At 38.5% G+C, this 27,849-nt stretch overlaps 1 protein-coding gene across 1 annotated transcript in view; it reads left to right on the top strand.

Annotated features, from left to right (window-relative positions):
- Positions 1-27,849, top strand: part of Gba3 (glucosylceramidase beta 3) — a 146,443-nt gene that overhangs the window by 33,353 nt on the left and 85,241 nt on the right. Inside the window, exons 2-4 of the mRNA NM_001395627.1 lie at positions 13,059-13,286; positions 25,098-25,894; positions 26,611-26,734. Coding sequence (NP_001382556.1) covers positions 13,059-13,286; positions 25,098-25,894; positions 26,611-26,734 — 1,149 coding nt within the window. The remainder of the gene's footprint in view (positions 1-13,058; positions 13,287-25,097; positions 25,895-26,610; positions 26,735-27,849) is intronic.

The raw sequence follows: 27,849 nt of genomic DNA, 5'->3' as shown, positions 1-27,849 counted from the left end.
AATGATCTGCTACATTTATTAATTTTTTGACCTGTAGATTAAGTTTTATTTGACAATATAAACATATATAAAAATTACAGACAGTAGTGTTTATTGTTTTAGGCACCCACTAGGGTGCCTGACCTCTTGGATAAGGGGTCAGGGGGATTATTGTACTATGTATGGTTAATCAGAGCAACTCTCTGACTTACAGTGAATGAAGGGTTTGGCACTGAGCAGCTAGCAAGGAAGGCCTGGAATGTAGTTAGTCACTGCGTCACAGGAGGAGGGAGGGAACAGCTCCCTGAAGAGAGTCAGCTTATACAAAGATTTCCTGTAAAATATGTAAGTCCCGGATTGTTTTCTGTTGTTAGGGATGCTATAACAAAATGCCTCAGACTAAATAGAAATCAATTTCCTGATGACTCTGAAAGTTGGGAGTTTAAGTTCAAGGTGGCAGTATTTTGAATTTCTTTTGAGCCTCCCACCATTTGATTTTCAGGCACCTGATTTGTTTTCATTGTGCCTTTTGTGGTCTCATGTGTGTGCCCTCATGAATGTGTGTGTGTGTGTGTGTGTGTGTGTGTGTGTGTGTGTGTGAGACTGTGTGTGTGACTGTGTGTGTGTGACTGTGACTCTCTCTCTCTCTGTGTGTGTGTGTGTGTGTGTGTGTGTGTGTGTGTGTGTGTGCATCCTTGGTGTCTCTTTAAGCTTCCAAGTTTCCATGTCAAATCTGATGCCAGTTAGACTGGAGGAGGACCCACTCTAGCAATCTCATTTAATGGAGTCATATCTTTAAAATGTCTCCAAACTTAGACACATGCTCAAGGACTAGGGGCTGTAATACATAAATTTTGGAGAACTCAATTGGGCCTCTAGCAGGGTGACTATGGAAGAGGTAGAAGTGTGACTAGGTGGTAGCCATGGGGCAGGGTTAGATGAGGTAAGGCCTTGGCTCTCAGGGCTGAATTCGCACTTCAGAACTTACGGGTGCCCATGGCTGGGCTTGGGCTGGAGAAGCTCATTGGAAAGCAAACAACTTCATTTTCCTGTCTTCTATGCTTTGCCCATTCTGGGAGGCATGAGATCTTACCAGCCTATGATATCTAGGGCTGATCACTGAATCCACACCCCAAGGTGAGGTCAACTTTGGCCCTCTTCCTGGGCTTTATTGGTTAGTGGGCTTTAGAAGTTTACCAGAAACTTTCTAGAAATTCCCACTTAACACTCATGATTGCACAAAGCCCATGCTAACATAGTTTTATGGACATAGAGAGGAAGAGAAAAACCAAGGATCAGATATCTGCCTTATTAAACACTCTTATCTCTCAAGAGTTCCAAGAACCCCCTCTCCCCCAATCTCTGCCTGCTGTTGTACTCTTACCTCTCTCTGCCTGACTGCTTACTGCTTTCTTTCTCTAAAATGAGGGTCAGGTTAATACCACTAATGGCCTGGCCCTTCAGGTGACTTTAGATTCTGAAACTTGGAGGAAATTGTGGTGGGGAAAGACACTTCCACCCTGGATAGAGATGCCCCATCTTCAGTTCCCAGCCAGAGTGAGAAGGCTTGGGAAACTGCTTTTCCTGAGGCACATAATGCTTATGGGTGGGGAGTGGGATAAGGTGGGGGTGAAGTGGAGGAGGGATAGGATGGACAGAGAGGTGTATTAGTTGGATTTCTTTCTTTCTTTCTTCTTTTTCGTTTTTTTTTATTGAAACCAGATTTTTTTCTCTTACATACTATATCATGATTACAATTTCCCCTTCTTCTCCTCTTTGCTGTTCTTACCCACCTTCCCTCACATCTGGATCCACTCCCTTTCTGACTCTTATTAGAAAATGAACAGGCTTCTAAGTTATAGTAATACAATGACATAAAATAAAAGATAAGATAGAACAAAAACTAATGCATTACAACAGGATGAAACAAAACAAGAAAAGAGCCTAAGAAAAGGCACAAGAAACAGGCACAGATGCAGAGACCCACTCATTTGAACCATTAAGGATGTGCTCTCTCTTTACACACACACTCTCTCCCTTTACTCTCTCTCTCTCTCTTTCTCTCTCTCTCTCTCTCTCTCTCTCTCTCTCTCTCTCTCTCTCTCTCTCCCTCTCCCCCTCCCCCTCTCCCTCTCCCCACTCTCTCTGTGCGTTTATGTGTATGTGTATGTGTATGTGTATGTGCATGTATATGTATATACACACACACAAACACACACACAAACTCATACATATGATTTTTTTCAAAAGGCATGGCATGACATCATGACATTATAAGACAAGGGCCCTACAAAGATGCTATTGAGTTCATTTTGCATTGGCCATCTACTGCTGGCTACGAAGCCTACGCTAAACAGTACTTTGCTTCCTTGGTGAGAATCCTCTGCAGAAAATGAAGTTTTTATTTGCAAGTGGTTATCAGTTGGGAGTAGTTTTGGGTTAGGGATGAATGGGTTCATGAGTTCAATTGTCCTTTTGGCTCTAGGATCCCATTTGGTGCAGAGCTGTGCAGACCCTGTGCATGCTGCCTCAGTCTGTCTCAGTCTCTGTGTGTTCATGTGTGTGTCAGTCCTGCTGACTTAGAAGGTCCTGTGTTTCTGGTAGTCTCTATCCTTTCTGATTCTTACACTCTTTTCACCTCCTTTTCCTTAGATAGAGTTCCTGAGACCTGAAGTGAGGATTCGATAGAGACATTTGATTTAGAACTGAGTGTTCCATGATCTCTGACCCTCTGTGCATTGTCTGTCTGTGGGTCTCTGTATTTGTTCCCATCTGCTGCAGGAGGAAGCTTCTTTGTTGATGGCTGAGCAAGTCACTGATCTATGAGTGTAGTAGAATGGAATTAGGAGTCATTTTATTTCTATATTTAGAACAGTAGAACAGGGTTGGTTTTGTATAGCCCTAGGTCCTTGGGCTATCTATTCCCAGATTCTTGGTCACTCAAGCAGTGTTGGGTATGGGTTCCATCTTGTGAAATGAACTTGAAGTCAAGTCAGACACTGGTTAACTTCACAAGCTTTTGTGTTATCATTGTGTTGGTATAGCTTCCAGCCACGATACCGCTGTAAATCAAAGGGTCGGTGTTTATGTTTCTCCTTTAGTAGTATGCACCTCACCTTCCTATACCAAAGGATGCTAGCATGTAGGGATGAATCCTTTACGTAGTCACCAGCTTGACTTCTCTATGTTCAACGAGATGTGCAATGTTGTCTGCAGCAAGAGGGCCTTGCAGTCGGTTTGTGGAGAACAATGTATAGTCTCGGCAACTTCCTGGGTTTCTTTGGGGTTCCCATAGGACCTTTTGGTCAACAATTTAATTAGATGTACAACATCCCTGGTACTGGAAGCTTTGATATTAAGTGACAAGTTATGCCCAGTGTGGGTTCTGTCTTGTCTGTTATTTGACAATTTCATTTATATCAGCTTTATATATGTATTTATGTTAGGAAGCTTCTACTGTATTAGGTTTCCATACTACCAAAAGGCCATTACTTTTCTGTCTTCACCATATTCCTTGTCCTCTTACCCTTCACTCACTCTACTTTATCCTCCCATTCTAGTCCCCACCCACATCCATCCATAACTATCTATTCTATTTCTATTTCCTAAGGAGATCTATCTGCCCCCAGTCCTTACTTTATACCTAACCTCTGTTGTGCTACAGATTGTGTCTTGCATATCACCAACTTTTTCTCCATTAATTTATTTATCCATTCAACCTGATTGCTGCTATCCTCCCTCCCCTACAGAGTTCCTCCCAATTCCCTCTCCCACTCTCCTATGAGAAATTGTCAACAATCCAGATATTCCCCTATCCTGGCACATTAAGTTTCTGTAGGGTTAGTGGCCAGACAAGGCAGCACAGTTGTAGAATAGATTCCACAGACAGGCAACAACTTTAGGAACAGCTCCTTCTGCATATCATAAACAGCTAATATTTGCATAGAAGTGAATACATACCATATTTGTTTTTCTGGGTATGGGTTACCTCACTCATGCTGACTTTTTCTTCCCTCCATTTATCTGTGAACTTCATGATTTCAGTTTTTAATGACTGTGGTGGTTTGTTAATGCTTGACTCAGAAAGTGGCATTATTTAGGAGGTATGGCCTTATCGGAGTAGGTGTTTTCTTGCTGGAGGAATTCTCAACTCTTCCAGCACCCTGCCTGACTGACTTGCTGTGCTTCTTGCCTAGATGATAATGAACTGAACCTCTGAGCCTGTAAGCCAGCCCCAATTAAACGTTGTTCTTTATAAGAGTTTCCTTAGTCCTGGTGTCTCTTCACAAATCCTAAGAAAATGACGGAGTATTAAATGACAATATGCCATTGTGTAAATGTATCATATTTTCTTTAGTCATTCATTTATTAAGGGACATCTAGGTTGTTTTCAGTTTCTGGCTATTATGAATAGAGAAGAAATGGACATCCTGTGGTCAGATGAAGCATCCCTTGGCTATATGTCCAAGAATGGTATAGCTGGATCATGAGGTACATTTGTTTCTGTATCCTTAAGGAATCACCACACTGATTTCCATAACGGTGTATGAATCTGTATTCCCACCAGGAGTAGAAAAGCATTTTTACTTTGAATTCTCACCAGCATGAGCTGTCATTTGTTTTTATTGATCTTAGCCATTCTAATGGGTGTTAAGATGAAACCTGAAAATAGTTCTGATTTGCCTTTCTCTGATGACTAAATATGTTGACCATTTCTTAAATAGGTTTTCAGCCATTTGACTTTCCTTTGTTGAGTTAGATCTGTACTCTTCCTTTAAATTGGTTTATTTTCTGGATATCTAGTTTTTTAAAGTTCTTTATATATTTTGAATATTAGCCCTATATTAAATGTGGAGTTTATAAAATGTCCTCCCATGATGTTGGCTACTTGGACACCTAATACAAAAGCTTTTCACTTTCATGAGGTCTCATTTATTAATTGTTGATTTTAGTTCCTGCATTTATGATATTCTGTTTCCTATGCCAATAAGTTCAAGAACTCTACTGACCGGTTTTGTGTGTTGACCTGGCATAAGCTGGAGTTATCACAAAGAAAGAGGCCTCCCTTGAGGAAATGCCTCCATGAGGTCCTGCTGTAAGGCACTTTCTCAACTGTTGACCAAGGTGGGAGGGCCCAGCCCATTGCGGGTGGTGCCTTCCCTGGGCTGCTAGTCCTGGCTTCTATAAGAAAGCAGAGTGAACAAGCCAGGAGAAGCAAGCTAGTAAGCAGCACCCCTCCTTGTCCTCTGCATCAAGTATTCTGCCCTGTGTGAGTTCCACTTTTGACCTCTTCTGGTGATGGGCAGCAATGTGGAAGTGTAAGCTGAATAAAACCTTTCCTTCCCAACTTGCTTCTTGGTCATGATGTTTTGTGCAGGGATACAGACCCTGACTAAGACAAGGACATTCCCTATTTCTCTCTTTCAGGTTCAGTGTATATATTTTATGTTGAAGTCTTTGATCCATTTTGAGTTGAGTTTTGTGTAGGGCAGTAAATATTTATCATCTGCATTCTTTAACATGTACCCATCTGCTTTTAGCAGCACAATTTGTTGAAGATGCTATTTTTTCCAAGCATTTATGATTTCTTTATCAAAAATTAGTTGTCTGTAAGTATGCTGATGTATATCTGGATCTTCAATTTAATTTTATTGTTTTACTGTCTTTTTTGTGGTAATATCATGCCCTTTTTATGACCATAACTCTGAAGTACAATTTGAGGTTGGGGACGGTGATTCTTCTGGGAGATGTTTTATTATTGAGGATTTTAAAAAAATTAGCTATCCTGGTTTTTTTGTTGTTGTTTGTTTGTTTGTGTGTGTGTGTGTGTGTGTGTGTGTGTGTGTGTGTGTGTGTGTGTTTCCATATGACTTTGGAAATATTCATTTCAGGATCTGTGGATATCTGTGTTGACATTTTGATGGGTGTGCCATTGTGGTATTACATTGTAGTTTGCTTTTAGTTTTTTGATGGCCACTCTTTCCATCTTCTGATATCTTCTTTAACTTTTTTCCTCAAATTTTTTATAACACAACTCTGTTACTTGCTTGGTTAGAGATACCTCAAGTTATTTTAGTCTTTTGTGAATAGTGTTATTTCCCTGTTTTCTTTCTTAGTCCATTTGTCATTTGTATATAGAAAGGCTACTATTTTTGTGAGTTAATGTTATGCAACTATTTTGATGAAATGGTTTATCAACTAGAGGAGGTCCCTGGTAAAAATTTGGGGTCACTTTTGGATACTATCATATCATTATAAATAAGATACTTTGACTTCTTCCTTTCCAATTTGTATCTATTTGATTTCCATCAGTTCTCTTATTACTCTAGCTAAGATTTAAAGTACTACATTGAGAAAGTATGGAAAGAGTAGAAAAACTTGCCTTGTTTTTGACTTTAGTGGAATTGCTTTCAGTTTCTCTAAATTTAAAGTGATGTTGGCTATGGATTTGCTGTAAACTGCTTTTAGTATGCTGAGGTAAGTCCTTTGTATCCCCAGTGTTTCCAAGACTTTAATCATGAAGGCATGTTGGATTTTGTCAAGGGCCATTTTACTACATCCAATGAGATTCTTATGTCTGTTTTTCTCCTTTGCATTTGTTTATATGGTGGTTGAATTTATTGATTTAGGTATGCTGAATCATGCCTATGTCTCTGAGATGAAGCCTACTTGATTATGTTCAATAATCTTTTTGATGTGTTCTTAGATTGTTTGCAACTATTTAATGTAGCAATTTTGCACATTTGTTCATAAGGGAAACTGGTCTGTGATTCTCTTTGTTGGCTCCTTATGTGGTGGCTTGAGTATCATTTTTGTAAAATAAACTGGGAAATGCTTTTGTCTACTTCTATTTTGTGAAATAATTTGAAGAGTATTGGCAACAACTCTTCTTTGAAAGCTTGATAGAATTCTATGCTAAAACTACCTGCCCCTTGTTTTTTTTTGGCTGTAGATTTTAATTGCTGTTTTTATTACTGTTTTTACTTCAATAAAGGTCTCTTAATATTGCTTATGTAATCATCATTTAATTTTGGTAAGTGGTGTGTACTGGAACCTTTAGATTTTCCTGTTTGGTTGAGTATAGAATTATAAGTATGTCCTTAAGATTCACTGGAACTTCTCAGTGTCTGCTGTTATGTCCTCCCTTTCATTTCTAATTTTGGTCATTTGTATCTTCCCTCTCTGAGTTTTAGTTCATTTGCATAAGAGTTGTCCATCTCCATGAGTTTTCTCAAAGAACTTTGAGTTTTTTTTTTAAATTTTATTGATTTCAGCCCTGAAATTGCTATTTCTTGCTGTCTCCTCTATGAATGTGATTTCTTTTTGTTCTAGAGCTTTCTGGTATGCTGTTAAATTACTGGTATGACATCTTCCCCGTTCTTTTATGGAGGTACTTAGTGGTAGGACAATGCCGCTTAGAACCACTTTCATTGTGTCCCATAAGTTTGTGTGTGTTGTGAATTTATTTTTCATTCATTTCTAGACAGTCTTTAATTTCTTTCTTTTATTTTTTTTAGAGTTTTTAATTTACATTTCAAATGTTATCCCCTTTCCTGCTTTCCCATCCATTAAAACCCCATCTCCTCTCCTCCCCTTCTTCTATGGGGGTGCTCCCACACTATCCCCCCCACCCCTTCCTGCCTCCCCATCCTAACATTCCCCATTTTTTAGTCAGTAGAAAGCTGTTTAAGTTCCATGAGTTTGTAAGCTTCCTGTTGTTTCTGTTGCTGTTGATATCCAGTTTTATTCCATGGTGCTGATAGGATGCAATTTTCTTATCTCAAATTTCTTATTTCAATTTTCTTTTATCTATTGAGACTTGCTTGGTGTCTGAATATGTTGTCAGTTGTAGAGAGAGTTTCATGAGTTGCTGAGAAGAATGTATATTCTTTTGTGTTTGGGGAAATGTTCTGTAAGTATCTGTTAGCTCCATTTGGTTTTAATATTATCTCTGATATTTCTGTTTAGATTTGTATGGATGACTTGTCTGTCTATTGGTTGGTGAGAATGTGATCTTGCTGTTTCCCACTATTAGTGTGTAATGTAAGCCACAGTAGTGTTTCTTTTATAAATTTAGGCAACCTTGGGTTTGGTACATGTTGTTAAGAATTGCAATGTCCTCTTGGTGGCCTTTTTTCTTTGGTGAGTATATAGTGTCCTTATCTATCTCTTCTAATATTTTGTTTTGCAGTCTATTTTATGAGATATTAAAGTAGATGCATCAACTTGCTTCTTGGGTATATTTTATTGGAATATCTTTTTCCATCCTTTTACCCTGAGAAGATGTCAATCCATGATGTTGAGGTGTGTTTCAGGGATGCAGCAGAAGGATGGATCCTATTTTCACATCCATTCTGTTCTTTTGTGTCTTTTTATCCAGGAATTGAAAAAAAAAATGATGTCGAAACATATCAAATGTTTGCGTTGTTCGTTCCTATTTGTTGTTGTTGGTGGTGGTGTGAGTGTGTGTGTGAGTGTGTGTGTGTGTGTGTGTGTGTGTGTGTGTTCCCTCCTTTAATATATAAGTCTAGAATTATTTATTCCTGTGTTTTCTTGGGTGTGATTAATCTCCTTACATTGGAGTTTTCCTTCTGGTACTTTCTGCAGGCCTAGATTTGTAGTTACTTAAATTTGGTTTCATCATGGATTGTCTTAATCTCTCTATGTATGATGTTTGAAAGTTTTGTTGCATATACTGATTGAGGCTGACATTTGTGGAGGCTCAGAGTTTGTAGAACATCTGTCCAGGATCTTCTTGCTTTTGAGTTTCCATTGAGAAGTCAGTGTTTCTATTTTAGGCCTGGGTTTATATGTTATTTGATCATTTTCCTGAGTAGTCTTTGATATAATTTTTGACCTGAATATTTAGTGTATTGATTATTATGTTCTGGTTGGCATTGATTGCCTTTTTACTTTGACCTCCAGGCTTCTCGGTTTGGCGTGATTGTAATTTTAGGCACTCATATCTCGTCCGTTTGTTTGTTCGGTGGGTGTTTTGTTTCTTGGCTTCTGTTGCCCTCTTTGGTTCTTAGTAGGGTGTAGTAATTGCCTGGTAGGAAATTCTTCTGGGATTCTTCTTGGTGTGACCAGCAGTTTTTTGAGTAAAATGGGTTATAAGTATGAGGAATTGATACTTAGAAATGGGAATGGGCTGAGAGTGGGGTTGGGTAAAAGAGTCTGCAGGATCTGCTTAATCCTCTGGGAATGGAAACAGAAAGTGAGGAAAGGCCATGCCACATAGTTGGCTACATACTGACAGACTGTGGACAGGGGTGAGAGACTGGATTTGGAGTAAGGGAGTAGAATAAAGATCTGAAGCTCACCTACCTGCCTTCTGCTCTACCTGTTTATTTGCATTTAAAATACCTTACTAAATATGTATTTTCCTTTGAGGAAGAGACCTATTAACATATTTTGCCTACTTTTCTATAGTTTTTTTAAATATTCAAATATAATTGTGGAATTGCCATTTGGGGGCAGTACTGTTTTTGACTTAAGTATTTTGGAATTCTTATTGGTCCATTTACTTTTATCACTGTTATATTCTCTGTATAAACTGACCTCTACAATACCTATGTTACATCTGGTGATTCTTGACTGGAAATCTACATTGATATCACTAACATGATTCCTGTTTTCAGGTTAATGATAATACAGTATGATGTTTCTGTCATGTCACCTTAATTATTCTTTCAGCCTTCTCTTTAGATCGAATGTCCTGTGGGTAGTTTAAAGTGTATTTTACATTTTCTTTCAACATGATAGATAATTTTTTCCCTCTTCAAGTAGGTTATTTAGGTTCATTTGTATTTAATAATATTGTTGACACGATTAGAGACCAATTAAACATCCTATTATTTGCTTTTTACTTGTTCCATCTCTCTTTGATTCTTCCTTCAAGTTTTTGAGAGTTTTAGTTTTCATTTATGGTCCCATTTCCCATTCTTTGTAGACGTATAAGCTATAATTCCTTATGCTGTTACTTTATTGTTTCCTTTAGGGATTTTTACAGCCATATCTTTTGACCTGTCACCATCAAATGATAGTATACCACTTCATGTATAATCCAAGCTTCTTAATTACAGTCAGTTCCCCTGGCTTTCATGCTAATATTGAAATGTGGTTTACACCTATATATGTTAAAAAAATCCTCTCAAAAGCCTGAGCCATTAATCACTCATGCCTTTAAATTACCCTTTTCACTTTGTTCTCTCACTTCCTGTGAGATTAATAATGCAGCTGAAATATATTCCCTAATTTAATCCAAGAATTGTATAGAATATGGTTCAGAATATATGGTTCACATGGCAGTGTTAGTCTTCTTTGTTATTAAAGTCCAGGCACAGTTTCAGGTAGGACATCATGCAGTTATTAAAAACTGAGTTATTACTATCATCTGATCAGCAGCATCTGTGTTGAAGTCCTAGTAAGTGCTATCTATTCTATTCTTTAAACAAAGCTCTCATTGTAATTGTTTATTCTCAATTCAATGCTTAGTTTCTTATAGATTTATTATGCTTGAACAAGTCTCATCTGGGTAATATGTGCATAGAATGAAGTGGTCCTTATAAGGATATTTTCTTCTGTATGTTTGTCAAAACTTCTTTGAGTCATATTAGATGGTCTGTGTATCAGAGCTGTTCCTTTAGACTTTATACATTGAGTAGTGTAACACAGTGCACTCTTGCCTCATCATTGGAAGCATAATGACTAAGATCTGTATGGTCTAGTGGAAGGACTTGTCCGTCAAAGATCTAGATACAAATGGCGCTCTTACTTATGACTTATGAGTGGATTGTTAGACAGCTATTATTAAAATTAAAGTTATATAAACTTAGAAGTATATAATTCACAGTAAGGCTAAGCTAATAAGCACAGAAAATTACAATTTATATTTTACTGTTACTTATGCTATTGATATTGTATGGCTTCCTGGGCATGGAGAAGTATGATACTCCTAGTTTTTCTCAATCCTACATTGCAAGACATCACAGAGATTGCTTTAAACTGCAAATAACTGTGGTTATTTGCTCCATAGGTATTGGCATGTGCTATGACTCAGTGTTTGATTTAACATGTTATTTGTGGTGTAAGACTAAGTAAGGGATGCAGAAAATGTTAATAATTCAGCTGGAAGTAAAGCCCTTCATAGCCGTCTGGTTCCTTGTGAATAGCGCACAACACTGAGGAAATGGTAGTCTGCTGTGAAAAAAAAATGCTCATTTAACTCAGTAAAGAAGTGCTGGTGTCACAGGCAAACAAGTTGAGTTGCAAAATTTCTTTCTTGTGTTTCTTTCATTTTTGTCTGTTCTTTCAACTAAAAATATCAATAGTCATGAGAGAATTCACAGTTTACCAGGTTACAAGTATCAGATGGCTATAGATATAAGAACTTGACAGAATGAAAACATTCTATAAGTTGGTGACACGCAGCTTACTGTAGGAGCTATTGTGGATTATTCTTTGTGAAGTCCACACACAGATTAATTTATTATATACTTCCTTGATTTTTAAAACACAGTCATCAGTAAAATATTAGCTAGCCACACACTGCTTAAATTCTCTCAGATTAAGAATTCTCATTTATTAAGCCAAGCATTCAATTCATAAGAACAATCCTGGGAAACTGGATTTTCATGTTTGTGTCTCTTCCACATTAGAGCAAATCACTAGAAACCTTTTCTCCATTCTCTCTAACTCATAGATAGACAGGACAGAAGTGTCACTGTGTCTCTGTGTAGTTATTCAGATCCTACCTTGATGTGCCGTCACTTCTGCTTTTGTCATGCTCCCCTCTCAGCACTTCTTCCATATACTCCTCTTTGTCACCATCAGTCATTTTCTGTTTTTATTGCCAATACCCTCCTTTCACCCTACTAGAGACCACAGTTGTTATTTACACAATATGAGCCCATAGATGCTCACTGAGGACCAGAGAGAGGGTCCTTGCCACTCTTGTTGATGCAATGCTCTGGCTGTGAACTCTTTCTTGCAGAGAGATTATGATGAAATATTTTAGGATTATAAGAAGACTATAAATTATGTAATGGGCATCCCCCCTGTATATCTTCTATCTTATTTAAGGAGAAACACATAGAGTATACCCTTGCAGATTCTTGTATTCCTCTTTGATTCTATTCCCCCTTTCTCTCCAAATATAATCACTACTCTACATCCATCATTCCCAGATTATATTGCTAGACTTGGGCTTTGTAGATTGTTTTATATACTCTTAATATGTAAAGCATAACAACCCTGAAAAAAATACACACACACACACACACACACACACACACACACACACACACAGAGTTTAGGCCAGTTTTGGGTTTATAAAATTACCAAGTAGAAAGAAAACTCCTCTGATTTTAGCTTACAGTTGGATAATAAATTTTCATTTATCTTTCCTGTATTTCTATGAAGGCCAGGGCCTTTACATTGGCAGTTTTATAACTGGTAGTTGAATTTGGGTAAGTTCTTTAGCCATGTGAACACTGTTGTCCTCCTGAGTATCTCCTTCACTAGGCATGGCACAAAACATCTGTTGAATTAATAGGCATACAGACAACTACATTTGAAATGCTAGTATCAACAGTGGAAGCTCTTTGTGTCTTTCCACAAATAACAGCCTGGGCTGTTAAAGATCAACCTCTCAGAAAAAAAGGAGAATAGGTTCAAGTGTAGCCGGCAAAGATAGACTTCAGACTCTGATAGGCAAGGGCAAGATCTGTCAGTCGCCACCCGGAGTACTCAAGATAGCAATGCTTAAAACTCAGACGTTCATAAGCCGGGGACTGACTCTGTTTACCACCTGAGAGCACTTTGGATAATGAACCATGAAAGCCCGCTATGCAACAGCACTATGCAATAAGTTTTCATTTGCTACTAGTCAGCTTCAGGGATCAAAGACAGTAAAACACATAACCCACTCGTGCATGTTATTTTAAAGGCACATTTTAAAGTTATAAATATGGTACATTGAGTTAATGAGGTATGTTCTTTTGGTGACAAATATTTACATTCCACATATGCCTCCTGATGTCAAGACTGTAACCATTTCATCTTCTTCCTTCTCTCAGGAGGCTGGGATGCAGATGGAAGAGGCCCTTGTGTCTGGGACACATTCACTCATCAGGGAGGAGAGCGAGTTTTTGAGAACCAGACTGGTGATGTAGCTTGTGGCAGCTACACTCTGTGGGAAGAAGATTTGAAATGTATCAAACAGCTTGGATTGACTCATTACCGTTTCTCTCTTTCCTGGTCACGTCTGTTACCTGATGGGACGACAGGTTTCATCAACCAGAAAGGCAAGTGTTTCTTAAAAATAGAAGGTTGCAGCTTTAATTCAAGGTTATTGCTGCAGTCTGGCATAATTAATCCAGCATGCTGTTCTGCAGGGTAGCTTTGAGATCACAAAGTTTTCAAACTGATTATAGGATAAAATTTTTGAAATGGGTTTGCATTAGCTTCTCAGTAATATATTGATTTGCCTGGGTTATTGAGCTCCTCTTTGCAGGAAGGAGGTATATGTGCATATGAAGAAGGCTAGAGTAAGGGTTTTATTTACATAAGATGCTATCTCACTGAAAGTGAATCTTCAAAAGCTGCTGAATTAACCTACTTTTAAAGTTGGGTCATCCATGAGAAATTATAGAGCCCAGAAGAAGCCAAAAGTGCTGGGAAATTTCAGCTGTACTGAGCTCCCAGTTGAAGCCTAAGGCTTAGTCCCCGTGTCCCTTAGTTGAGGGAAACTCACTTAATTGAGGGGAAGTGGACTGCATGAGCTACATTGTACTCTGTAACAGTTTGTCTTGACATCACTTATTGACTTGGTTTCTCCATGAGTAGAAAGGTGTGCTATAAAGTTCATACTTCAGAGAAGTATTAAAAATTATCTGTAATAATTTTGTGCTTCTCATACCATATGGCATATGATAAACACTTATTAAATGCTAATGATCCTTAAAACACATAAATAAAAGAGACATTCACTTCTCTATTGAATACTTTACTTGCTCATTTTAACACGTATTTTCTCCCATTCTCAAACCAATAAGGAAGACAACATGATCATATTTTATAGATGTGGAAATCCAAATCCACACATTTGGGAAATCGATCTGAAATCTAGCTACACTTTACACAGATAGGTTTGAAAACGTGGCCTAGGGACCAAATCTGGCCTGCCACCTGTTTTTGTAAACAAAGTTTTACTGGAAGTCAGCCATAACATTCAATACACATCATCTATGGTTGCTTCCCTACTGCCATGGCTAAAGTGAGGAGTTGTGGTGGAGACCATATGGCCTACAAAGCACAAAATATGAATGATCTGGTTCTTTGCAGGAAAAGTTTGCCAACCCCATATTCTACAACATATGGCTCCTAAATACACACTCTTTATTATTACTTGGTCTGGAAAATAGTTCATATAACTCACAGAAGTATTAGGTGAAGCCAATGAAATACACTGAGTGTAAAATTTAGAGAATATTTCCTAAACACAGGATGGGCAATTGTATGACCTAAGAGTGACTCCTTTTCCTATATCACCAAGATCTGTCATGATGGCATGGGATTCATATGAGTAAGCTATATAAATCCTTACATACAAAAGCCCATTATGCTATTGCCTGCCTGTGCTTGGGCATTTGCAGTATTTTTCTCAAACAAGGCTGGCTGAACTCTTCCTTGTGAAATGTATCTACAACACAAAGTGTACATGAAGGTCCAGACTTTAGTGTTATGCCCTCCCCCTGTAATAGGAACAACTATTGCAAGCAAGTCCATTACTGAATTCATGATATATTCATCAAGTTGAGGGCTGTTGGTTAAATGCAGAATTATTGCACATCATGGAGTACTTTTAGTTTTGGCTTTGAACAAGAAGTGATGTACTGTTCAGTTCAAAAGTGAGTCCATAATTTTCTGTCATCCTCACCCAACACTTCTACCTTCTTTTATCTTTGTACCATAACTCAAGCTCTAACAATTGACTCGAAATGAGCTCTCAGTCTCTGGCTTCTTTCCTCACACTGTTCACCATTGCAGCTGACTCTCTTTGTGCCTTTGCAGTTATTAGCTTTCTGCCTTGATCATCATCCTTCCAGCCCTCACCTGTTTATTATTCTCAACAACGACATTTTGACACACACATTGAGAGGTCTGCCTGTTCTCCCCCTTTCTGCTTTCTAGTCTTCCCTATAAATTCCTATAGATACCACCACATCACCTTTCCTAAAACGTGGTCTAACTCATAGCAGGCTGGGCCATCTGCTAAAACAGAAAGATTGAAAAAACATATTTCATTCTTTCAAGGCCCAATAGAGAGCTATCTTCTTTCTATATCATTCTAGGTTCTTCTTGGTTTAGTTTGTACTCACTTCTGCAGCCATCTAAATTGCTATTATCTCTCTCTCTCTCTCTCTCTCTCTCTCTCTCTATATATATATATATATATATATATATATACATATATATATATACCACTTATCTGTTTCATCTATCCTATCTATCTATCTATCTATCTATCTATCTATCTATCTATCTATCTATCTATCTATCTATCATTTAGCTACCCATTTCTCATCCATCTATTACCAATCTATACATCATCTATCTTATCTATTTATCTGTCATCTATCTACCTATCTGGTGTCATCTATCATCTGTCATCTCATAGCCCTTTGAAAAGCTCATAGAGTATTTCTTTTTTTTTTTTTATTAACTTGAGTATTTCTTATTTACATTTCGAATGTTATTCCCTTTCCCGGTTTCCGGGCAAACATCCCCCTAATCCCTCCCCCTCCACTTCTTTATGGGTGTTCCCCTCCCAACCCTCCCCCCATTGCCGCCCTCCCCCCAATAATAACGTTCACTGGGGGTTCAGTCTTAGCAGGACCCAGGGCTTCCCCCTCCACTGGTGATCTTACTAGGATATTCAATGCTACCTATGACGTCAGAGTCCAGGGTCAGTCCATGTCTAGTCTTTAGGTAGTGGCTTAGTCCCTGGAAGCTCTAGTTGCCTGGCATTGTTGTTCATAAGGGGTCTCGAGCCCCTTCAAGCTCTTCCAGTTCTTTCTCTGATTCCTTCAACGGGGTCCTGTTCTCAGTTCAGTGGTTTGCTGCTGGCATTCGCCTCTGTATTTGCTGTATTCTGGCTGTGTTCATAGAGTACTTCTTATACTCTTTACTGTTAATGCTGTGAACACTTTGCATTTAATTCCACTTAGAGTATATTGAGTATGACTTATGCCTAAAGAACTGTTCTGTGTACTCACAGCCTGGATGGAAGGCAGTCCCTTGAATTGCTTACAGTGTGAAGGGCACAGAATTATGTTCACAGAGCCCTGTAATCTAGTCATCTGTCTTCCAGAGGGAGATTCAGTAAATAGTTTTTAATTTATTTAGGTCAAATCAATCATAAAAACCATTGAGTTCATCAATGATCACTTTTTATTGAGCATGTAGTATGTGACAGTCACTGTACCAAACATGGAACTTGATTTTGTGATTTCATGTTCCCGTTAGGTCCATGAGTAAGAGGTATCCCTATCATGGGCTACAGGCATAAATCTGGGTGCAAACTTTTGAGATGACAAAATTGGTTGTGACTGAGTTTAAACTAGATTTGACATCAAAATCCAAATGCTTAGTATTAATTATACTAAAAAGCCACACAAAACCACTTGAAGTCTGCTATAATTTTGTCTATCAATGAGGCAGAAATTTCATGTTCTGAAGGCGCTTTCCATTTAAGTTTCCATGGAGTTTTCAATAAGCTTCCATTTGATGGTAAAGAACAAAATGATAATAATTCTCAGAACTGTGACCATCACCAGCTCCAGCATTTCCTCCCTGGAGCTCTAGGATCCCAAGAGCTCTTACTGAGGACCTCCTACAACTAAACTGCCATTATAAGTGGAAGGGAATGCATGTGAAAATTTCTCTCATCATTTTGGTTCATCATATCTGTTGAAGGTATTTATGTATTTTGCTGCAGATAAAACTTAATCAGACCTATGATGGGTGTTAACTAATCATGCATGCTTTGCCTTTTCTTTCTAACACACCCAAATCCTAAACATATTCACTCTCAAGACTTATTTATTTATTTATTTATTTACCTTTTTTGTTTGTTCTGTGAAGGCAAAAATGTGTGTGTGTGTGTATGTGTGTGTGTGTGTGTGTGTGTGTGTACTTGTGTGTGCACACATATGTATGTACTTGTTTGTAGAGGCCAGAAGAGAGCCTTTGTATGTCTTTCATCAGGTTTATTCCCCTCTTATTTTTGAGATAGGGTCCCCCTTTGGCCCAGAACTTGCCAAGTAGTCCTTGCTGATTGGGTTAGTCAGTGGACTTCATGGGTCTTCCTGTCTTTGTCTCATCAACTATCATAGTACAACCTTATTTCAGCACACCTGACTTTTAAAACTATGGTTTCTGGTGACTGAACTTGGGTCCTCAGATGTGCAAGGCAAGCCTTGTACAGATTGAGCCATCTCAACAGGTTTACCTGCCCTTCAAAGTTTTAATTAAAGATCCATGGAGCTGTACCAGTATATCAGATTTTGCGAGTCAGATTAACATGTACAGAAGTTTGTGTACACACTGTGAGTTAGTAAGCAAAGAGAACAGGGGCAGAGAAACTGGAACAGGAAACTGAAGTACAAAGGTGGTGGAGTCAGGTGATCTGGGTGAGGAAAGACTTGTGCCAAGCACACATGGAGATCACCTGGCCACTACACAATTTTATTTTTTGTGTTTGGCCTCAGCCATTGCTGATTAATAGTCCAGACTTTCTCCTGAACCAAAGGGCACAGGAGGTGCTTACAAAGAGGCGGGATTTCTGCAAGCAATTGCTCATTCTTATGCAGTGAACTGTTAAAGAGATTGAAATGGTTTAAACTCAGAAAGGCTGGTGTGAACCCTCCCCCAAATTTAAACATTTTCTCAAAAACATGTAAAAATTAATTAAAATCTCTTACTCTCCAGGAACACTATGCTTCTCTGTTTCTTTGTCTCTGTCTCTATATATGTCTCTGTTTCTGTTTCTCTTAGTTTCTATGTATCTCTGTCTCTCTCTGTTTCTCTCTCTCTCTCTCTCTCTCTCTCTCTCTCTCTCTCTCTCTCTCTCTGTCTGTCTCTCTGTGTGTATATGCTTGACTACCTATTCCAAAGTTTGATTATGGGACATTTAGAACCTTGTAAAATTCTATGTTCTCAAACTGACAGCAGAATATCTTACAATGTAAGATTGTGGCATAGCTTTTCTTTTTCAAATGTCAAGTTTTCAAGGTTTAACAAGAAAAGAATGAGTTGGCGACTGAAATCCCATAACTGTATTTTTTAGCTGTCTAAGTGCATTTTCATATCTGCCACAAATGTAGGTTTTATGGGATTAGTAGGAGTCACAAGTCTTGGAAAAAAGAAAGAATGTGAATATACATGCAGAAATTCATGTTCACTTTAAGATTTCAAGTATAAGGATACTTAGTAGGAATGACTTAAATAAGTTGACTAACTCACATTTACCTTGTATTTCACATTCAGCCTAACTGTATTCTGACTAATGTCTCCTTACATGCCAAACATGCCCTTGTGTTGAATTTTAGACATTGTGAAGACATTACCTTAACTGGCAAGAGAAATTTTACAGATGTCATTAAGTTAAGAATATGGAGATGAGGTTATCTTGTATGATCTGTGTGGGACTACTATAGTCACATAGATCATCAAAGGAGAGAAGATGGATGATCAGAGTCAGAGGGAATATAAGAACTGAAGCGATGGAGAGAGAGAGAGAGAGAGAGAGAGAGAGAGAGAGAGAGAGAGAGAGAGAGGATGTGAAGACACAAAAAAGACAGGAAGTGGGTTGTAATTGAGAGACTGCCAGAAGAAAGAGACTCTATTGCCATCTTGACCTGACCCTCTTGAAAACTATTTGGATTTCTGGCCTCCAAAGCTGTGGGGCAATTTGTGTGTAATTTGTTGCTGCAGCAGCAGCAGCAACAGCAGCAGCAGCAGCAGCAGCAGCAGCAGCAGCAGCAGCAGCAGCAGCAGCAGCAGCAGCAGCAAATTAAAACAGTTCTTGGACCACTAAAGAAACTGGCGGTATTAGACTAGAGGTGTGACTCAAAGAGAGTTAGTACATATCTGACACAGGTTGGACAAGTGATCAAAAAAATTCTGTTATAATTTAATAGTTGGCTAATTTGCCCTGCCTGCTTGTTAGCCTCCCTCTCTTCTCCCTTCCCTCTTCCTCTTTCTTTTCCTTCTTTCTTCCTTCGTTCCTTCTTTCCTTGCTTCCTTCCTTCCTTGTTTGCTTGCTTCCCTCCCTTCCTCCTTCCCTCCTTCCCTCCCTCCCTCCTTCCTTCCTTCCTTCCTTCCTTCCTTCCTTCCTTCCTTCCTTCCTTCCTTCCTGCTCTTTTCCTCCCCTTTTTGTCTTACTGGAAGCATGCTTTCTGAAAGTTCTAGTCATTTTTCTCTTATCACAGAGTTTCTGTATTTCTTTGTTGTGCATCATCCTGTTCCATTCCCAGTCACTGCTGATGAGACAGGAAAAATCTTATCTTCTTTAATGAATAACTTCCATGGCCTCATTGAAAAATATGGCCTTGCCCAGTTGTTTTTCTCCTTCAAAGATGTCTGGATTTGATCAACTGAGAAAACTGAGTTGGCTGGTAGATTGTGCAGGGATCTGACGGAGTGTTGACAGATATGATGGCCTTTGAGAGACCATGGTCAATGGGCCACATAGAGGAAACTTGTTCTGAAATGAAGGAAAGGTGCTGATGTATTAAGATGAGATAAGCCAATACACGAGAGTCCTCTGAGACAAAGCATCTCATCTCCAAGTGCCTTGAATTCCAGTTGTAGTTCATTCTTGTCACTGGGTGTCTGATATGTTCATAGTAGTACCTACTTTAGCACACCAGCCCCACCACCCAACTGTCCTAGGATGCCTTTGCATGTGAGTTAGTCTTAAAAAGTTTACTTTTCCTATATCTTAAATCTTCTCCAAGTTTTCAAAGGCCAACTAAACAGAAATGGGCTTAATTAAAACAGAAATGTGGGGCCTAGAGAGATGGCTTGGTGGTTAAGCACCCTGGTTGTTCTTCCAGAGGACCTGGGTTCAATTCCCAGCACCCACACGGCAGCTCATAACTCTAAGTCCAATTCCAGGGAGCCTGACACCCTCACACAAACACACACGCAGGCAAAACATCAATGCACATAAAATAAAAAGAAATAAATCATTAAAACATAAATGTAGTATCAACTATGAGAAACCCGGAGAAGTTTTACTTCTTCAAAGAGTCAATATTGTCCTAAGTATCTCAACAGACAGGTCTCAAATGATCTTTCGATTCTAAGACCCTCATAACAGACTTATAACAGGCAGTCACTTGAGAACATGGAGGGTTAGTAGTCACTGAAGCTTACAAGTCTTAGTTGTCAATGAATCTTACAAGTTTTATTCATACATGAAACTAACCACTTTCAACAATTTGATTTTATCCAATTCTTATAATAGCCGCAAGGTGGCACTGTTAGCATCTCTCTTTAACAATTGAGTGTAGGCACACAGAGGTCAAGGGATTTATCCAAGTTCCTTTGAATAAATTATGTTAATATGGTGCTCTGCCCAGAGGATCTCATTGCTGCTGGGGATGCAGCTTGATGGTAGAGGGATTTTCTATTGCTCATAAAACGTTAGATTCAATCTCTCCTTTTGAACACACACACACACACACACACACACACACACACACACACACACACACACACCATTCTACCATCTCACCAAAAAGTTTTAAATGTTTTATTATATCATCAAGTAAACTGCATAAAGCTGAAATAAGAAAGGTGTTCCATTCTGGGATATTACATATAAATTATGCAGCAGAGCATGAATTCCTAAACACAGAAAATGTATTTAATGCCAACTCATGATTATCATGTTGCTTAAATTAAAGTTGATTGGCTAACCTTAAAGATTCCTCATAAAAGAATAATAAAAAAAGATCTGATATTATTACCAGGTCTGAGTAGTCAGAAGTTGAGGTTAATGAAAAGCCACATTTTTTTCTGGTTCAGGAACATTTGTAAACAGGAGAGATGATGTGTTGTAGTGGGGGAAAATTCAGGCTCAGTGTGGCACTAAATGCTGTCTATTTCATTTGACAACACTGGGGCTCTCTTGATACCAATTTTCATGTGTGTAATAGGAATAAAATTGCTCCCCTCTTGGGCTTAATGCTAAAATTAAGCAAAACTGAATGTTGCTTCATATATATATATATATATATATATATATATATATATATATATATATGAATTCAGTGAAAGAAACTCATATGCAAGGCAAGCCAATGAAAAGAGTTTCCTAGAAGGAGGAGCTTGATGCTTACAAATACCAAGGTTAGTATATAGTACATCAGCTTAGATATCAGTTACATACTGGGAAATGTGGATTTACATTGGCCCAGAGATGGGTTTAGAACACTTTTTTTATAAAGAGAGGAAAGGACAGCTTTATAGAGAGAGAAAAGGAAAACTATATATATATTCAGAAATTGTATTGATTTTTCCATTTCTATTAAAATCAACCACCACTGACTCAACTGCTTAAACCAACACAACTCTGCATCCTTGGAGCTCAGTCAACTGGAACTGAGGTATCTATAGGGATGTGTTTTTTTTCTAAAGCGTATAAGATAGTCTCTGCCTTGGTTCATTTGTATTGTTGACATGTGGTACTGAGGTCCTCAAGTTCTTGCTGGCAATCTTTTGAGGGCCACATTCGCTAGCTTCTATTGGCTTGTAGCTATCTTTGTCACCTTCAAAGCTAGTGGCAACAAGCCAGTCTTTCTGATTCTAACACATGCTCCACATCTGATTTATTCTTACATAGTCTGGTCATTTTTGTCCTATATGTATTCTTTTACTTCTAAGAACCTTTATGTTCCATTGAGTCCATTTGAAAAGTCTAAAAAGTCTAGAGAAACCTTCCTATATCAAGGTCTCTCTACCTTAATTGCAGTTTCGTAGTCTTCTTTGGCTCTGATTGGTCTCATATTCATCTGAACCATGGGCGTCTTCGAGAAGAGAAGGACTTACTCTTCTACAGTCACAAACACTCGTGTTCCCAAGACATGGAGTTTTTATATGTGACTCATGTTACTTTTCACTTTTGAAATGAGGGAACCATGGTTAAAAATATTCAGACAGGTCACCACTACCCAGTGCATAAGGTGGTCTCTGCTTACTCTGGTTTCTTCTGCCCATTCTCTCTTTTTCTTCTGATGAGGTATGAACCCTGTATACTGAACTTTCAGTTCCCAGAAGGAGCACCTCTTTTAAGAGAGTAACTATATAAACACTGTCCAGACAGCATATCAAAATAAAACTCTGACCCACATGAGAAGCCCAGACAGTTAAACCACAACCTCTGGAGCTGTCTGGCCAGAATAGTCAGGGTTAGCTAACAGCTTTCACTTTCTGTAGTTTCTGTTCCCATCAGAGGTCTGTGTCCACCTCAGGCCAACTGGAGAAAGCTAAATACGCCCCACAAACCAATCACAGAAGGCACTTACTTCTACTCAGCTCTTTTCCAACTGCTTGTGCCAGCAACTCCAGTTCCAGCATGCCTGAAGCCTTCTGTTTTTACTTTTCCTTTCTTCAGACTCTCCTTGAGCACTTGCCAAATTCTTGTGATGATGGTTGACTTCTGTCCTATAACAAACTGAGTAAATTCTCTGTTTTCTTCTTTGGATGGTCTTCGTGTCTGGATGTTCTAGACGTTTGGTTCTCTTGTTTTCTCTATAAGGAACACTTTGTTCTTATTGCCTTATGATGATCATTTATATTCATCTAACAATAGCATATTAATTAATAAAATGGTTGATGACCTGTACTGAGGCCTTATTATGTTTAAAGAAATATTCTTATTATATATGTTTTTATTGGATATTTTACATAAACTTTACATGAGTGTTATTCCCTTTTCTGGTTTCCTGGCCATAAGCCCCCATCTCATCCCCCCCTTCTACTATAAAAGTGTTTACCCTACTCCAAAACCCCCCTTCATGCCCCCTGACATTCCTCTGCACTGGGGGGGGGCGTCCAGCCTTGGCAGGACCAAGGGCTTCTCCTCCCATTGGTGCTCAACAAGGCCATCCTCTGCTACATATGTAGTTGGAGCCATGGGTCTGCCCATGTGTACTCTTTGGGAGTGGTTTAGTCCCTGGGTGCTCTGGTTTGTTGGTATTGTTGTTCTTATGGGGTTGCAAGCCCCTTCAGCTCCTTTAATCTAAAGAAATATTTTTATCATGTTTAGTCTATCAACTGATTATACCATAACATAATAACTCACTGAAGTAGGTTTTTAGTGTTATCCATATTTTATAGATGAATAAAGATAAGTTGGGGAGCTCTAGTAGCCCAAGATCAAGGATTTAGTAGGTAACAGAGTGGTCATAGACTTTATATTGGCTGGTATCACAATTCAATATTGAATCCATTATGGTATATTGTTTTTAGAGCATGCTTGCAGAGGCCCTAAGTTTAGGGTGGATATGCTTTATCTCTTATTGATTGATTGGTTGGTTGATTGATTGACTATGCATACAGTGTTCTGCCTGCCTGTGTAAAACGAAGGCACCAGATTTCATTACAGATGGTTATGAGCTACCATATGGTTGCTCGGTATTGAACTCAGCACCTCTGGAAGAACAGCAGTTAAGTGCTCTTAACCAATGTGTCATCTCTCCAGCCTTGTTTATCTCATTTTAAAATAAAGTACTAAACACTATCAATACTATGTAGTCCTACCATTTTTGCCTGTTTATAAGTGTATCTGTATTATTTGTAGAGTTCTTAGTCAGTTCCTTGACCAAGAGGGTCATGCTTACCTATGTTTTTATGCCCAGCATATGATTACTTTTCTCTAAATATATCCTTAAGCAATGAGCATGGGGAGGTCAGAACAGGTGAAATAGTGCAGAAGTCTGTTTCTATATTCATTAACTTAGAAAAGAAGGAGATATTTCTTGTCAGAATGCCTTTCTACTGCATTTAGGGCATCTAAATGCAATTCAACTCATGATTTTACACGATCTCACTAAAAACCTCTTAACCCAGAATAGCTTTTCTTCTCCAAACACTGCTTTCTTTCATTCATATAAACATAAAGCCAGACATAGCATCACCACCCTCTCCTTAAGGAGTCCCTTTCAAGGCAAGCATTTTAGGAGACTACTACAAGTATCTTCTTGCCCTTGGTTTCTGAGGCAGAGTCTCTTTGACTTAATACCATTCTTCTGAATTCAGCAACGACTACACTCCCCAGTTTGTGCTATTGGGGAAGAATCAACTGAGAGGAAGGACTTGCTTGGTATTCTTATAGATGGTCAGAATTTTGTGTGAACTTCAACCAGGGAGATGTTCTGCGTGGGGACTCTTGGTGGGGACTCTTTTATCCACATTTTGAGATACATGTAGAAATTTTTAGATCTTTAGTGTTGCTGAGACTAGACTAAATGTACTTGACCAAGTATGGCTCCAAGTATTTGGGACCATAGGCATGTCCTACTACATTGGTCTTTGATGCTAAACTTTGGTGTATACTCAGTAGGTTTCTTTCACTAGACTTATAAGGCAATTAGGCTTGGCAAGGAACTGAGGCAGTCATTCACTTTGCTTTCTTTATGTTTTAAAAGTCCCAAGATCCATTAACTGAACAGATCTTTATTACTCACTGAACTTCTGATATGATTCCAGGGTCTGGGAATTTAGAGGCAAATCACGCATTCTGTTCTTATGGAGTTGATTTCTACAAAACCCAAACCAGCCTATTGTTAGGTGACAACCACTTTCTCGAAAGCATTTGTTTTGGAGCAACTATTTTCTCATCCTGCCAACATATCTTATTGTCACTTTCTCATTATCCTTTCTTCTCTGGTGTTTTCCATGCTTCTTTACTCCATTTCATTGATCTACTTGAATACGTGTTATATTTTATTTTGAATTAGTCTCATTCTGATACGAGTCTCCTAAAATGTGTTGACAATATACTAAAAATAACATTTTGTTTCTTACATTTTTTTTTCTCCCAGGAATCGACTATTACAACAAGATCATAGACGATTTGTTAAAGAATGGTGTGACGCCCATAGTGGCCATCTATCACTTTGATTTGCCTCAAGCTTTGGAAGACCTAGGAGGTTGGTTGTCAGAAGCAATTGTAGAAGCCTTTGACAAATATGCTCAGTTTTGCTTCAGTACCTTTGGAGACCGAGTGAAGCAGTGGCTCACCATAAATGAGCCTAATATTCTTGCTCTTTTGGCCTATGACATGGGTATCTTTGCTCCTGGTGTGCCTCATATTGGGATTGGGGGTTATCAAGCAGCTCATAATTTGATTAAGGCTCATGCCAGATCCTGGCACAGCTATGATTCTTTATTCCGAGAAGAACAGAAGGGTTTTGTGTCCCTATCATTATTTTTTTGCTGGCTAGAACCAGCAGATCCCAACTCAGAGATTGACCAGGAAGCTACTAAGAGGGCCATCAATTTCCACTTGGATTTCTTTGCTAAACCCATATTTATTGATGGTGATTATCCAGATGTTGTCAAGTCCCAGGTTGCCTCCATGAGCAAAAAGCAAGGCTATCCATCATCAAGGCTTCCAGAATTCACAGAGGAAGAGAAGAAAATGATCAAAGGCACTGCCGATTTCTTTGCTGTTCAATATTATACAACTCGCTTAGTCAGGCATCAGGAGAATAAGAAGAGAGAACTGGGCTTCCTTCAGGATGTGGAGATTGAATTTTTTCCTAATCCATTTTGGAAAAATGTGGGTTGGATCTACGTGGTACCATGGGGAATACGAAAACTACTGAAATATATTAAGGTAAATTCATGATTTGTTTGTGTATATGTGTTCCCAAGTACAGAAGGACACCATAGAGTCAAATGTATTCATACACATTGACACAAAAAGAGATGGTTTTGGGGGTTAGTATGTTCAGTTGCTGGCTGGGAAGAAAAGAATAAGATTTGAGTTAGTTAAAGTTAAGTAGCTTTTTTTATACCAAATTTTAATAAAATTTGTTGTTAAATTCTGTTGTGGCTATGAACAGCTTGGACATAGTTTTCAAGCTGATGTCACTGCTATGATTAGAAAAGGCACTTAGAGGAAAGAGAACTGAATGCTTTCTGGGTCGGTCTTTCCTATGCTGGCAGCTGAAATTACAATTTCAAGGTATGAGTTTTTGGACCCCTCCTGTGGGGGATAGAAAATGTACCTGCTAGCAGGACCAAGGGGTTAAGGAGCAGTGACAATCAGCAGATGCTGATGGGAAGAAAGATATTTCTGTCTTCTCATTATGTTAAGAGTCATTTGACTGTCTTCATGGACATTCACACAGTTTTGCTTTTCCATTGTTAGTCATAAAAGGTCAGTGTGTGGAAAATTAAGTTAATAGGGTCAGTGCAATTTGATGAAAACTAGTTTTGGGGTTGTAGCTTTCAGAAGATAGAGGGTAATGCACCTGATTTTATGAGCTATCTTTTTAAAAATTTTTTTTAACATCTGTTTGGAATGAAACTTCTGCTCTCTTGTTCTAGGATACATATAATAACCCTGTAATTTACATCACCGAGAATGGGTTTCCCCAGTGTGACCCCCCATCTCTTGATGACACTCAGCGTTGGGAGTATTTCAGACAGACATTTCAGGAACTATTCAAAGGTACCATTTGAAATGATGAAAGATCAATTGTGCAAACTTAATATAATTTTGCCACGTGCTTATTTCCATTCCACAAAGACCATTGGTTTTGAAAGCTGAAATTCATGTAAATTAGCATAAAACCATGTAATTAGGAGAGGGGCAAGCTGGTATTTAGAGAGGAGGAAGGTGAGGATTAGGCCCAGCTTCTACTCTGCTGAAACTGAGTCAAGGAAGAAAGCAGCTGTCTTCGGTGTTTCCTGAATTGTAGGTGAAGGTAACAAGAATAGAATGGTGGGGAAATCATTCAATATCATAAAAAGTCAACACTGCTCAGCTACTGCAAATTCATTTGCATGTTTTGATGTCCTAACTATCAAAAATGAGTTGACAGGATTTGCGAGCATCTCAGTGTAGCATTTGAGCTATGACTAAGCATCCTGGTTAGAAACAGAGATATGTGAATTGCCTTCACAGGACGGCGGTGATGATGATGATGATGATGATGATGATGATGATGATGATGATGATGATATGCCAACTCTTCCAAAACAATTCTTTTAATATCTGATAACAAATGATGAATCATAATTATTAATTGATAACATGCATTATGAATTAGTCTGCCGCCTTGTGTTCTCCTCTTCAGATTTTCTTAAAATACTGCTGTTTTATATTGTCACTGTCTCGGTTTTATTTCTTATTCTATAAAGGAGTCACAGCTGGACAATCTAACACAAAATGAGAGTGTAATTTCCTTTTTTCAATCTTAACAGCCATATTTGTTTATTGTCATTTTATTGAAACGTCCAGGAGATCTTCTTTATAGAATTGCTGAGCAAATACCCAAAAGGAATTCTAGAACATGCTGCAAAGGGGCATATGTCTAAAACCTGACAGTTTTTGAGTGATTCCCTCACTGAGACCTGGAGCTTCTTGGCAGACCAGATTCCTACAATATAACCAAAGCAAAGGATTATTTTTAGAAATGAGACTCTGAATGTGCGTGTGTGTGTGTGTGTGTGTGTGTGTGTGTGTGCATGTGTGTGTGTGTGTGTGTGTGTGTGTGTGTGTGTGTGTGCTTGCGTGTGTGTGCTTTGAGTAAGAATTTACTTGTGAAAAGATAGGGAAATCTA

Source organism: Rattus norvegicus, chromosome 14 (genome assembly GCF_036323735.1).
Source record: "Rattus norvegicus strain BN/NHsdMcwi chromosome 14, GRCr8, whole genome shotgun sequence".
NCBI lineage: Eukaryota > Metazoa > Chordata > Mammalia > Rodentia > Muridae > Rattus > Rattus norvegicus.
The sequence above is the reverse complement of the archived record's forward strand: the minus strand, read 5'-3'. Positions and strand labels throughout refer to the sequence as shown.